The 15,177-nt window shown below is 35.4% G+C and overlaps 1 protein-coding gene across 1 annotated transcript in view; it reads right to left on the reverse strand.

Moving 5' to 3' along the window:
* Window positions 1-15,177, reverse strand: part of SLC12A2 (solute carrier family 12 member 2) — a 97,619-nt gene that overhangs the window by 16,402 nt on the left and 66,040 nt on the right. The window contains exons 16-19 of the mRNA XM_010590225.3: window positions 10,576-10,687; window positions 8,776-8,916; window positions 4,247-4,353; window positions 619-698 (exon numbers count right to left, since the gene is read on the reverse strand). Coding sequence (XP_010588527.3) covers window positions 619-698; window positions 4,247-4,353; window positions 8,776-8,916; window positions 10,576-10,687 — 440 coding nt within the window. The remainder of the gene's footprint in view (window positions 1-618; window positions 699-4,246; window positions 4,354-8,775; window positions 8,917-10,575; window positions 10,688-15,177) is intronic.

A 15,177-nucleotide genomic window follows, 5' to 3' on the forward strand; every position in this document is an offset into this window, starting at 1 on the left:
CTCATTCTCTGTCTCTGGTGATGCCATAACCTTAGTTAAGTGATAATTTGGTTAATTAACTGCTAATGGTAAAATACTAAATATGCAGATCTTCTTAAGTTTACAGTTTAAACACTATCAGGGAATCATAAGAGAGTATATAAATTTCTACAGGTTTTATAACAAGTTGACAAAGCAGTGATCATACCTTAATTAGGTTTTAACCTTCACTTAAATGTTTTGAAGATAATCTACTACATGATTCTACTCACATAAACAAGAAAATATCTAATGATTAAGTCATTTAATTTTTTCCCTCAGATTGTATTTAACAAGTATTTTTAAAAATAAGCCACTGTATAATCATGACTAATGTTTATTTCTCTTAAACTTGTAATATGGGTTGAATTTGATTCTCTCTGTGATAATCACTAACCATCATCCAGGTAAGTACAGACAGAAAACACAAACTTTGGTAAAGCCCAACAGATATGATCTTAAGATGCAATAAAGTAAGTCCATGGCATAGAATAGATGATAACTATTAAAATTACTGAATAATTTGAGAGAATTATATATAATTTTCTAACATAACTTATATTTTTTAATAAAAAAGAAAACATTTTAAACAAAGTTTACCTTGTCCTTGAAGATGAGATATATCCAGGCCCTCCTTTAAGCGGATAACCACCACTCCATATTGGATGTCAAAGGCATCACTACAATGGGGGGAAGGGGGGGGAAATCACAAAAATTTCTCTGTCTCCCTCTATAAAACGAAGGCAACAGGAGACAGAATCTCTAAAATTACTTTCAGCTTTAAATATCTAATTTAAATATGTTTTTAAAATTACTTGATAGAATCTGTATAATGTTAATTTCACATCCTACCCTATTCCTTTTCCCTTCTGTAATACCCTTGAAAACTATGTAAGTGTCCAACTTTATAATATCGATATTGTACCAGCAAGCTGTTTAAAGCAGTATTATTTATTTTTATTCTATCAGAGACAGTCTAACTAAAATTATGGAGAAATAATTTTCAGTCATCTCAACGTATCTCTATTTAGGCTCTACACTTAAAGCCAAAAGAAACACACAAAGATAATGAAGACAGACTTTCCTAAGAATGAGAATAGGTCATAGAATATGAAGAGATCTTTTCTAAAGTGAGACACAGTACTTGAAATAATCTGGAACAGTTTTTTTTTTTTTAACAGAATAGTCAAAAGGTTTTATATGCATTTGGAAACATGTATTTGTATCTCCTTTTAATTATTTTAACTGTAGGTGGAAACATCCCATACATATGTAAAAGACATTAAAACCACAAGAGCAGCTAAAACCAGGCTGAAAATCTGGACAGTCACTAAAACTGTAAGTCATGTAAAGCCCACACTTTTTTAAATCTACTTAAAAAGTTTCAAATTTCAAAAGTTCTGGTTGTTCTCCAAGAGTACTTTAAATTATTATATTTAATTATGCAAGTGGTCCATATTCATTGCATACGTATCAAGATATAAAGATCTATTCATCTATAATCATATATAACAAAAAGTGAAAAATCAAATAAAATGATCAAATTATTGATGCTACTGACAAATGGAAGGATGTGTTCAGGATATCTTTTGTGGCTGTAAAAGGTCTTCTTTAAAAAATAAATAAGAGAGAGAGAATTTTGGCCTTATTACTATGAGTTAAGTAAGGTCAAAGGAGATCTCTGGAGAAAGAAAGTTAATGGACACATTAACCTCCCCCAGCTGTAGTTGAAAATCTGAATATACTAGAGAAGAAATTACTACAAGTATTTTTAAGAAGTTAATGAAGTGAATCAAAATCAATTTCTTTAAAGAAAAGTCAGGGGATGTTCTCCAGAATTTATTATCAAATTAAATAGCTACAAGTTTTTGCTTTAAGCTACAGAAATTGATAGACAGCTTGTTTTAGGCCTCATATACTGTTAACAAAAAGGTGGTAACAAAGCCCATGTTAACTGGTATTCAGAGCCACTACCAAAACATTAGGGGGAAGTGTCACAAGATAAAAGGATGAAGTGTCACTGCTTTACATTAATTTCTATGGCTCTAGACATCAGAGAGCAATGTTTACCTACCCTTTAATTGCTGTCTGATGCACAATACTCAGGGCAAACACTTTCAGAAAGACTCCTTCTTCCTTCTAGTGCTCCCATTCTGAGCAACTACTATGAAAATTATTTGCAAAAAAAACAAAACCATCTTCTAGGATAATTAGCCCTGGTTTTGAGTCTTGAGAAAAAAGCATACATAGCCCATAGCCCACATGATATAACCTGTCTTTCACACTGCCCTTTCCCCCAATCCTCACATACACAACTATAGAGAGAACTATAAAGCAAGAATAAGATTTTACTTAGAAAAAAATAAACAAACCCAAAGCCAACAGCAGTCACAACATACAAAGGACTGGCAGAGCTTTAATTTTACCAAAAGTATTTAACCATTAGTTGGGAAATCTTGTTCACCATATATGAAGTTTTTTTTTTTTTTTAAGTAAATATGAGCCCTGGTTAGTTCCTCAAAGATTCCTCAAGGTAGGTAGGAATACAAACTAACTATTATGTGTAAAATGAGTAAATAAGTATGTGGTTATGTCTACAGATACAACAGGAATTCCAGTAAGGGAGGTAATTTCAGCGAGTTAAGGGTAATCAGGAATCCCTGGATGACGAAAATGGTAAAGTGCTTGACTACTAGCCAAAAGGTTGGTGGTTCAAACCCACCAAGAGATCCCCTGAAGACAGGCCTGGGGATCTACTTCCAGAAGGTCACAGCCTTGAAAACCCCATGGAGTAGTTCTGCTCTGCACACGAGTCGCTATGAGTTGGAATCGACTCAACAGCAATGAACAACAACAACAAAAGGGTAATCGGGTCGAAATTTACTTGAATTTAGTCTTAGAGCTACTTTGCCAAATGTAAATTATACATTAACAACAAGGACAGTTGTTTGCATATTAAGAAATACTTATAAGAGGAAGTAACCACTCATTGATTGGTGGCTATGACAAGAATACTACTCTTCAATCCAGTCTGGTGTGGTGGGAGGTAACGCTTGTCTCCATAGAACAGTGTCAACGAGATAAAAAAGACCTGTTAAGCAAACCCCAGAAAGCTAGGAAAGGAGACACTTTTGAAGATTAAGAAACAAACCTAGCAAAAATAAAAAGTTTTTTCTTATTAAATAACCCACTCAGTTGCAAAAGCATTTGTGGTAGACTAAAGTTTTTTGTACACAAAAAACTACAATAATATAAACAGTAAAACTAGAAAGGCAAAGTAATGAAAGAATAAAGAGAACCCTCTAGACAAGCCATAAGAAGGAAGCTAAAGTGACATAAAAAAAAATGACACTAAATGGACTAAATGCACTGATAAAGAGTGGCAGAATGGATAAAAAACCAAGATCTGTCTATATGCTGCCTACAAGAGACACACCTTAGACTTAAAGACACAAACATACTAAAACTCCCAGGATGGAAAAAAAAACATGTCATGGATTTAATTATGTCCCCCCAAAAATGTGTGTATCAACTTGGTTAGGCCATGATTCCCAGTATTGTATGGTTGTCCACCATTATGTGAATGTAATTTTATGTTGACAGGATTAGGGTGAGATTATTTAAAAAGAAAAAACCTAAGCTGTCTGATAAAAGACCATTGGAAACACCACTAAGAAATGAATAGTAAACTCACTTTCAAGGAGGTGGAAAAGCAAAACATAAGTACATTTTAAAATGTAAATAATTTAATGGATGAACCAAATGACTAACTGCAAAATTAGTTGGAGATGGGAACAGACCTAGACCTCTGAGGTTGGTAACAGTGAATGAAATGTCCTTCCTCAATGTAAGGCTTTATACTGACATAGCTTAGAAGGTTATGGGTCTGACAATATTTGGGAACTGGGCTCAGAAGCAGTTATAAGAATAGGAAAAAGTATACTAATTTAAATGGGAAGTCACAGTATACACACTTATATGTAATAAACGTCTGTATGTACATGTGTGAATATGCATGAGTGTGTAGAGAGACACAGAAAGATTAATGAAAAAAACTTGTTACTAGATCATCAATTCAGAACCTAGAAGACCACTGTGACACTTTTCATTGTTATGCTTCTACTATATGAGGCTATCTGAGAAACGGGCTTCAAAAACCAGTGCAAGCTTGCAAAATAAGCATTTCTTGAACAACCAATCAGGTTACTAAATTAAAAAAGATACTTACTGAAATAAATTTATATACATATCCACATCCCTCATATCTGCTTGCAACCAATCTTTCTTAAATCCAAGGACAAGTGTGTTTGGTTTCATACGACCGAGACCAGCAGCCTAAAATATAGGATAAATACAACTTTAAAGAACTATACATCAAAATGTTTTTAAATGACAAAATCCTTCAGACAATCTCTAGACATTTAAAAATTATGGATCCTTGTTAGCTAAAATTTTTGAGCATCTAATACATGTATGTTTACTTATAAATTACATGTATGACCGCAGTAGGTTAAGAGCTCGGCTGCTAACCAAAAGGTCAGCAGTTCAAATCCACCAGTCATACCCTGGAAACTGTTATGGGGCAGTTCTACTCTGTCCTATAAGGTCACTATGAGTCGCAATCGACTCAACAGCAATGGGTATAGCATTCATATACTACTTATGATTAAACATATATAAAGGATGTTAAAAGTGAAATACCAGAAAAGTTTTAAAATTTTCATGATCCACCAAAACTTTCATATTTTTACTGAGTGAAATATGATGAAATATACTTTATCTTTAAAAAAAATCACAACGATACAATGGGCTCACTCTAAGTTAAATATTTTGCTTCTAGGTTTTAATGAGCTGTTATCAGAAGTCCAAATGATGACTTTGAATTGTTGCACTGTTGGCTGAAATTCTGAATCACATCAACACTAAATTTTCAATCCTTTCTACCAATCATGTCAAAGTTTCTGGGGAAATTTGGCTAATGCCCACTCTCAATTGTTCCAACACTCAAGCTCATTTGGAGCTGCAGTCCAATACGCTGAACAAATGTACAATGTACAATGAATCTCTTCATTTGTAAGTTTTAAAAACATGTTGGAAATTTCTATTTCCAAGATTGTGTGCACACACAAGTTTTTATACGTGCCATACTTAAATCATTTTTGTAAAAGATTAAATTAATTCAAATACTTTTGTGCTAGACACTGTCCAAGCACTTTGGATAATTAGGGAACAACAACAGCAACAAAAGCTCAACCTTGTAAACCCTGCATCCATTTTCAAAATGTTCTCTGCACAGGTAAGTTTCTTTTTAAAAATCAGATTTTTTATTTCATTCACTATTAAAAACATCACCTTTACTTTGAAGTGACAGATAAAGAATATCCATTTGTGCTTTTTAAACTATTTTCTAGATAGACAGTAACCACATAACATATATTGAAAACTTTTTTTCTAGAAAAACAAGAAATATCTTTAAATTTTATAGCTTTTTAAAGAACAAGGTTACAGGATCATCAGTAACTTCTTAATGGTCCAAAATACTGTCACAATCTCTACCCTTCTCATCACAGAAAATGCAAAAGTTTTATTTTTATGAAATTAACAATGACAGTCTTTAGCACTCTGTGCACTTCTGCTTTCAACTATATTATTCCAACAACTTTTCTTTAATGATGCAGTAAAGCAGTTTCACATGAATCACTCTCATCCCTAAATCCTTCTTAAATTCTAATCAAGGAGGCATAATCACCAATACTTCCCAGACATAATCAAGCACCTCATGGGATTCGTTTACTGGGTTTGAAGGCTTAGGACCACAGTTTCATGGGACAACTTGGTCAATTGGTACAACATAGTCCATAAAATTCGTTCAACATCCTAGTTTGGTGAGTAACATTTGGGGTCTTAGAAGCTTGCAAGTAGCCACCAAAGATACAACCATTGGCCTCTATTCATCTGGAGCAAAAGAGAAACAAAGAAACCAAAGACTCAAAGAAACTAGTCTATAAGACTAACAGCCTACTTGAACAATGACTCATCTATCCTGAGACCAGGGGAACTAGACAGCGCCCGGCTACCACTACCAACTGCTCTGACTAGGGTCACAATAAAGGGTCCTGGATAGAATGGGAGAAAACTGTAGAACAAAACTCAAGTTTCTAAAAATGGCCAGACTTACTGGACCAGTAGAGACTAGGGAACCCCCAGATGATTGCCATGAAATACCCTTCAAACTTTGAACTGAAACAACACTTGGAGGTCGCCTTTCAGCTAACCAACAGATTGGATCATAAAATAAACATCACCCATGAGTACAGTGCTTCTGTATTTAAAAAAAAAAAAATCTGTATGAGACTGAACAGTCAACATTTACCCTAAAGCAACAATAAGAAGGCAAGGGGGGCAGGGAGGACAGATTAATGGAAGCAGAACAACCAGAACGGAAATAACAAAAATGCCGAAGCAATGTGAAAAATGTAACGAATGTAACTGAACTATGTGTACTGAAATTCTTAAATGGGAACCTAATTTGCATGCGAACTTTCACCAAAAACACAATAAAATACTATTTAAAACAAAATTTTAATCAAAATAGCTATTCAATTAGTGGTAATGCTTTCGCAGTTTCCATAAAACATTATGTGTATTGAAGAAATAATTTATTACTGAAAACATATCTCCTCTGAAACCTACTTTTTAGTGGCTCGTAGAAAAGCAGTTATTCATAGATTTCCATAATTGAAATCAAATTAGCAAAATACTATAATCTGAAGCATATTACATATATCTCCAATTTCAATCAAACATTCCCACTGTGTCATATGACCTGGGAAACCCTCGTGACACAGTGGCTAAGAGCTACGGCTGCTAACCAAAAGGTCGGCAGTTTGAATCTACCAGGCGCTCCTTGGAAACTCTATGCGGCAGTTCTACTCAGTCCTGTAGGGTCGCTATGAGTCGGAATTGACTTGATGGCAGAGGGTTTGGTTTTTTTGGTTTTCATATGCCTTGATACTTGTTTTTTCAAAGCTTTAGCAATTTTTTCTATATACCTTTCATCAGAATTTGCAGTTGAGGACTGCATTTACTTTGTTGTTATATTTTTTTTTGCTATATTATTACAACCATTTTTTACCACAGTAGGAAGAACAAGTGTTTCCCAGTGGAATGTAGCTCTTTGTTTCTGCTAAACATTTCCAAACATCATGGTTATCTACTTAAATAATTAAGCACCGGCATGAGATTTGTATCTCTTTAAAAATCACTGAAATAATTATTAAAGTTTTGGCTAAATATTCTGGGTGATTTTGAAATGTTCAGCTAATAGTGATGGCCTCAAATTATCTCATGGCTCAATATATACTCAGGACAAGGTCTGCAATTACCAAAACTGGATAAAAATTTATATCTCAAATACTTTCAGTGGCAATTTTAGGCTGTTTTGGTCTACACATCATTTAAATAACAATGTCTAAAAAATCACTGTTTTTACTTCAAATATGGCTAATGAAGAAGGGAAGAAGTAAAAGAAAAACTCAACACACAAGGTAATTCTGGGTTATCTTCTCCCAGGGAAAAAGGTAGCTATGCCTACACTGAGATTCCAGAATGAGATCTTATTGATTTAGAGAGCCGCCATCATGTTGTAGCCTAAAATCCTCAGTAAGAAAGTGGGGTTTTGCCACTTAAAATGAAGGTTTAAAAGTGGGCCAATGTGTAGCTCCTGCCTTGAAAAAAAGAAAAAGAAATTCAAATACACAAAATAAAGAAGTTAACTGTACTAAGACCTCACTGCCAAACGGCTCCTTAAGCCAACTATTGATGAGACTGCCTCTTCTAAATAGTGAATCTTAAGTGTTGTTGTAGAGACTGGATAGTTAAATGTTGGTTTAATGATTAATAAATGCTCGTGATTATAATTAGTAACTAGTAAGATAAGACCTCAAACCTCTACTTTAACTCAGCAGTGTGCCACAATTAACACACTGAATGGGCTCCTGGTTAAATTTTCTTTTGAAAAAAGGCATTTCTGTAAAAATAAATTGGACTGCCTCAACACATTTGTTTTTCCCTATAACCATTAGTGGAAACCCTGGTGGTGTAGTGGTTAACCGCTAAGGCTGCTAACCAAAGGTTCGGCAGTTTGAACCCGCCAGGCACTCCTTGGAAACTCTATGGTGCAATTCTACTCTGTCTTACTGGGTTGCTATGAGTCAGAATTGACTTGATGGCACTGGGTTTGGTTTGGTTTTTGGTTTATAACCATTAGGGCTGAGGAAACTAAGGTTCAGAGACTTTAAGTAACTTGCTCAGTCTAAAAATTCACAATAAATGGCAATGCTAGCATTTAAATCTAGGCCTGATTCCAAATCCCACATTCTGGCTACTATACCATACATAAAACTGAAATGAAAACTAAATTTAGTACTAGCAAATATATAGTGAGAAATACAAGAAACAAGAACTTTTAAAAAATTAAGAGGGAAGGACTGTCATGACTTAACAATCTTACCAAAAAAATTGCGAACAGGAACTATCTGTGAAAAGGAGGGCAAAAGACTAAATAGGTTGTTTGCCTTAGCCATCAGCATATGGTTTCCCTGGTCCCTTAGCTTTCAAATTATACAAATCTATTTTAATAAATTAAATGAAATTTCTCCTTGTGTTAATATGAACAATAAAACCTAAAACAAAAAAATTTTTTAAATGTTAACGCAAAGTTAAAATAAAGGCATGTGAAATACGTAACACATTTACCTGCATCAAATATTGTGCACCTTCTCTCAAGTCATCTGCATGAACTGGAGCATAAAAAGCCTTCATTTTGTTTTTAATAAGCCATCGCTGGTATTTGGCTTGATCAATGGACATCTCTTTCATGGCTTGTCTTCGAGGGCCCTTTAAATAAAAATATAAATGTTATCTTTAATTGAAAGGTAATCTTTTTCACATTTATAAAAATTAATCTGTTATGCTGGCTTGTAATAAGGTGCCTAAATGTGGAGGGAGGAAGAAATATAATAGCATTTCATTTCTGTCTCAGTGAATTCTTTCTAATCCTTAAGATTGTGTAAAGATATGACTCATGGTGCAGTTAAGGCAACAGGAGGAGCTAGAAGGGAGAAATAAAAGCAGCAAAGACAGGCTTAAAAATAAATTAAAAGTTTAGATACTAGTTTCTCTCATTTACAATGAAAGAAACTAGGAATTACTGAAAATGGAGAAGAGACTGCTCAGAGTAATATAAAAGCTTTCCGTTTTTCTACAGAAAGTCTCCTAGCTTATTTTTTTATTTGCCCCACATGTCTGAATTATCAATTCTTCAAAAACCAAAAACCCACTGCCTTCGAGTCAATTCTGACTCATAGTAACCCAACAGCAACCAAATAACAAAATATTATGGAAATTCAAAATGAGCTATATAACTTAAAAGCATTTTTTCTTCATAATTCTGTTAAAGAAAAAATAATAGAAGAAAGCTTTGTAACTTGCAATCCTGTTTTAATCATTGTAAGTGACACATAAAATATATTATATACAAATGTAAAAAACAAAAAACTAAAGTTTAAGAGCATGTCTAACATGAATAAGAGAAGAAAAATAAAATTTATCTTTCCTCAGAGGGAAATTGCTCCACATGTGTAATGTCTTATGTTCAAGGCTCCAACTTATCAGCCTGGAGAAAAACTGGAAAACTCCATAGCTCCTGAGTGGGACAAGCGTCTTACTCTGCCTTCCACCAACCTCCACTCACCCATACACAGAGCCTTGCCTTTGTCAATATTCAAAAGTAGAAGAGCAAACCAGCAGAGACCGGGGCATGAGGCACACGGCACACATTTCTAGCACCAAAACAAGACAAACAACAGAGCCTGGGAGAAAAGCTAAATTTGACAAATAAAATTTCTTATGCAGAACAGGTGAGCTATCATTCAGTATCTGTTCTCAACAGCAAAGATGCCAAAAATATGAAAACCATGTTTTAGTAAAAAATGAAGGTTTACCACAATTTAAAATATTTTCTTACTTTAGATTTAAAAAAAACAAACAAAAAATTGAAAGGACAATTAAATTTTCAGTGTTTGAACTTGGAAATTCAGGATTTACCTGCTTTCCTACATACTGGAAATATTACTTCCCTTTCTAGATATTTATCAGCTTTTACCCACCTCCTCCTACCAGTTTTTTTTTTTTTTCTGGTAAGTAAATGTTCCCAGTATTCCTGAACTTTATGAGAAATATCGATAAGAAGAAAAACATACTGAATTTCACCTAGGACCCTTAGTTACCAAGTCTTTTCTCAATGCCAAACCATTCTACAAAGGCAACACAGTTTGCTAAAATCTACTCAAAAAAGAATAAGAAAAACAATAAAAGATCAATAATTCCAAAATTAAAAAAAAAAATTGATACAGTTTAGAGGTTAAAATATTCTGAGGTAAATAACTCTGTCTTCATAAAGAAAACTAAGAGAATTTTTATCTTGTCAAATCATTTCAGATTTAGAAAGCCCTCCTATATTATAAATACATAGGGAAAAAACAAATGAACACTTACCATATGTACATGGCCACAGATCATCAAACCAACATTTTTTGTGAAATCATGAACAAGATGAAGTAAAGCTGGGCGTGAGTTTGGAGCACCTGTCATAACAAGACACTGTGGCCTAATTTAAGATTAAAAAGAAAAAACAAAATTAAAGAAGCTTGGGTTTTTGGTAACAAGAACATGATCTCAAGTTATTTCTCTAAATATAAAGAATTACACTAGGAACTTCTTTACGCAACTGTCTTCATGACCCGGGTCACAGGATTCTCACTGGAAAATATGACTTTTAATCAGACCTTCTCAGTGCATAAGAAATGCAGTAACAAAACCTTCTTGGGACAAACACCTTGCCAAATGTCCCTTTAAAATGATAGGTAAATTAAGGACCACATGAACCACAGCCTCCACCAGCCTGAGCCCAGAAGTAGATGGTGCCTGGCTACCACTGCTGACTCCTCTGACAGGGATCAAAATAGAAAGTCCCGGGCAGACCGGGAGAAAAATGTAAAGCAAGATTCAAATTCACACACACAAAAAAAGACCAGACTTACTGGTCTGACAGAGACTATAAGAACCCTCACGACTTTGGCCTCTGGATACCCTGCTAACTCAGAACTGAAACTACTCCTGAAGCCCACCTTTCAAACAAAGATTAAACAGGCCTATAAAACAAACAGAAACTCTGGTGGCATAATGGTTAAGTGCTACGGCTGCTGACCAAAACGTCAGCAGTTCGAATCCAGGGGGTGCTCCTTGGAAACTCTATGGGGCAGTTCTACTCTATCCTATAGGGTTGCTATGAGTTGGAATCAACTCGACGGCAATGGGTTTCTTTTTTTTAATAAAACAACAATAAACACACACACGTGAGGAATGTGCTTCTTAGCTCAATCAAATATACGAATCAAATGGGCAACTCTGCCCAAAAGCAAGATGAGATTGCAGGAAGTTGACGGGAAAACTGGACAAATGGACACAGGGAACCCAAGGTTGAAAGGGGGAGAGTGCTGTCACATTGCGAGGATTGTAGCCCACGTCACTACACAATCTGTGTAAATTTTTGAATGAGAAACTAACTTGCACTATAAACTTTCACCTTAAACAAACAAACAAACAAAAAAACCCCAGTGCTGTCGAGTCGATTCTGACTCATAGCGACCCTATAGGACAGAGTAGAACTGCCCCATAGAGTTTCCAAGGAGCTCCTGGCAGGCTCGAACTGCTGACCCTTTGGTTAGCAGCCATAGCACTTAACTACTACACCACCAGGCACAATAAAATTATAAAAAAAGAGGTAATATTATAACTTAAGATTCTGATAGGTATATTACAGAAGGAAATGACCATACTATTTTAAAACTATGGAACAACTTTTAATCTTCTAAAGGTAATAATTCAGTTCTTTCAGAGAACTTGCAAAACTTTCTGAAAACACGGCCTTGCCTTTCATGTCCAAAGCAGGTCACTTCACATCTTAGTTGATCACATTGCAATTCTACTTTGTGATATCAGCCATCTCTAACCTACCTTAATTTTAATGACTGCTGTCACATGAGTAAAACTACCTATGATGAAGAAAAGGTTTCTACTTGAACTAAAAGTTTAAATTCTAATTAACAATGGTAGACACCAAAATTGAATTCAATTGCCTTTGCAAACAAAGAAAGGCAGCATGACTTTGATACATTTTCTTAATCACTGATTTTTGCTGAGAAGTAGAAACCAGTTTTGTTTTAAGGAGAAGAAAAAAAAGTCAGGTAACTATTTTGTAAGTCCAAACAGGTTAGCAAAAACTCTTTAAACTGAAAATCTGGATTATCAAGATAAATTTTAACAGAAAGCAAACAGGAGACTAAAACTTCTGGCATAAACATTAACTGTTAGGATAGTTTCTAATTATACTCATAAGCAGGGAAAAATCTGAATAAAGAACAAAAAAGAATACTTACTCAGAAAGCTAGCAAAACTAGCTAAAAAAACAATTCTGAGAGCATTGCTTTAGGGCAACCAAATGTGAAATCAGGCCCTATGGCTAAGATTGTTAGTTGTCCTTAGTATCCCAGTGTCCCTTTCTGAGTTTTGACAGATTACACGGCTTCCCAGCTAGATATTACATTTCCTAGCAACTAAAAGTGACACTGTCCTATTTCTAGGTCATACCCTTTAAAAAGGAAGCTGCTGCTCCCTACACTTTGTTTCCCTTTTGTGTAAGCTGAGCCACAGACGTGGTGGTGCTGACTTGGACCACATGGAATAAGTGCTGGGGAATGGCAGACTGATAAGATATAAGGAATGTGGGTCCTAAATGACCAGGTGGAACAAACCCACCTACCTGCCATGAACCATCCATCTAGCCTCTGAAGTATCACATGAGATAAATGAACTTCTACCTGGTCTGAACCACTGTATTTTTCAGTGTTGTTGTTACAGTAGTTTAACCAATACTCTAAAATAATCTGTTACTATGGGGAATTAACTTGTATTCCCTGTCTTTACCAAATAGCAAACATACCATAAGGCATATTTTTGTATAGTTCTGCCATACTAAGCAAAGGTGTAATACAAAGTATGTTAGAGACGCCTTTGGATTAAAATGGCAGAGTGAACACTTGCCTTGATTTTAAATCCTTCCTCAAAAACCAACACTGTATAATAATTTTTTTTTCAAAGACATACAATCACAAAAATAGGGAGGACAGGAGGGGATATATCGATATATTGAAAGCTAGAAAGCCAACTGAAGAACGGTAAAGGATTTGGTAGGTCAAGGAAAAGCCTAAATCTTAAATGAGCATAATTTTACACCTAAAATTACGAAAATGTCTAGGAGTTAGTGGCAGCAGATGCCTCTGAAAGTAGCAGGGCAGTATGTTAAAGCGGCTACAATAGGACTGGGTAAAAGTTTGCATAAGAATCAACTAGGTATACCCACATCGTTTCCACTATTACAATGGGCAACCGTCCCTCCTAAACCCTGTTATTGTTGGCTGCCATCAAGTTGATCCCAACTCACAGTGACCCCGTATGACAGAATAGAACAGTCCCATTGGGTTTTCTTGGCTGTAACCTTTACAGGAACAGATTGCTAGGTCTTTCTCCCACAGAGTTACTGGATGACTGAATGCCTAACTGTTGCAAAACCAAGGCCCCTTCCGAAACTCTGTTAGTCTGAGGCTTATTCACTAGAGAGAGTCTCTAGTCCGGAAGAGATCAGCAACAGCTAAGGGCAAAAGCAAGCTACTTTAAATAGGAGAATCAGGAGGACATTTATATACTGAACTGTGAGACCTTCAGGGTCCTCCCCCACTTGGCTCTCAGAACCCTGCGGCCAGAATTACCTACAAGCAGAAGATTAGAAGATTCTTTTATGGGAAATCTAATCAGATCAAAAAGAAAGCCTTTAATATGACTTAAATTCCTCAAAGAACCAACACAGCCAGATTAATCTACATTAAGGACTTCAACTGACAAGCCCCACCTACCAATGCAGATCTTCCATCACCAAGGAACACAGAGATTGAGACAAGGTTAAATGAAAAAAACTCAAAGAAACAGGAAAGGGTGGGAAAAAAAGACTTCAAATAAATAGAAGTTATGCAAGGTGAGGAAAACAGTATCTTTTGTCAAGTTTGGTGAGGGTTGAAATCATGATAAATATGAAGTTAAACAAGGAAAACGAATAAAGATAATTATTAGATCCAGGGAAAATAAAAAGTTGCACAGGAAAGGAAAAAAAATAATTTACTACATGAAACAGCTATGAATCGTGTTAAAAAAGTCAAAAATATAAATGCCAAATACTGATCTAATCAAAATTCTGACATAAAAATTAACTGGGAGAAGGGGGTAGGGAAGAGTACACATGTGTGGAAGGGGCAGAGAGATGAAAGACATCAGTAGATAATGAATTAAAAACCACAAAGTACAGCAAGACAAGCGTGTTGTTTGGCAATATGAAGGTAAATACTGAAAGAATGGTTGCCTACAGTATGGAAGAAACAGGTATTACAGGGTGCAGTAACTACTTATTTTCATGACAGACCCTATAGGTTAGTTTTTCCTCTTTAAATTATGTACATGTAAAACTCTGATAAAAACTAGAAAGACACACTGGGATAAAATATTGTTAAAAATGTTTCCATTACCTGCTCCTGTCTGGAGGCAAAATGAGAAGGCAGAAAGGAATAAGAGCTGGTTGAGTGGACACGAGAAACCCAGGGTAGAAAGGAGGATTGTGCAGTCACATTACAGGGATAGCAACTAGGGTCACATAACAATGTGTGTATAAATTTTTGTATGAGACACTAACCTGAGCTGTAAACTTTCATCTAAAGCACAATTAGAAAAAAATGCGAAACCCTTGTGCTCAGCCACCCCAGGTATGGCAGACATGGAAAGTAACCTGGTATCACCTTGCTCCCTATGGCAAACATATTAACTACATCCTCAACTAACAGCAGGGATTTTCATCAAACTAAGGCAATACTGGAGCCCTGGTGGTGCAGGGGTTAAGCATTCAGCTGCTAACCAAAAGGTTGGCAGTTTGAATCCACCAGCTGCTCCTTGGAAACTCTATGGGACAGTTCTACTCTGTCTTATATAGGGTCA

Source organism: Loxodonta africana, chromosome 2, assembly GCF_030014295.1.
Source record: "Loxodonta africana isolate mLoxAfr1 chromosome 2, mLoxAfr1.hap2, whole genome shotgun sequence".
Lineage (NCBI taxonomy): Eukaryota > Metazoa > Chordata > Mammalia > Proboscidea > Elephantidae > Loxodonta > Loxodonta africana.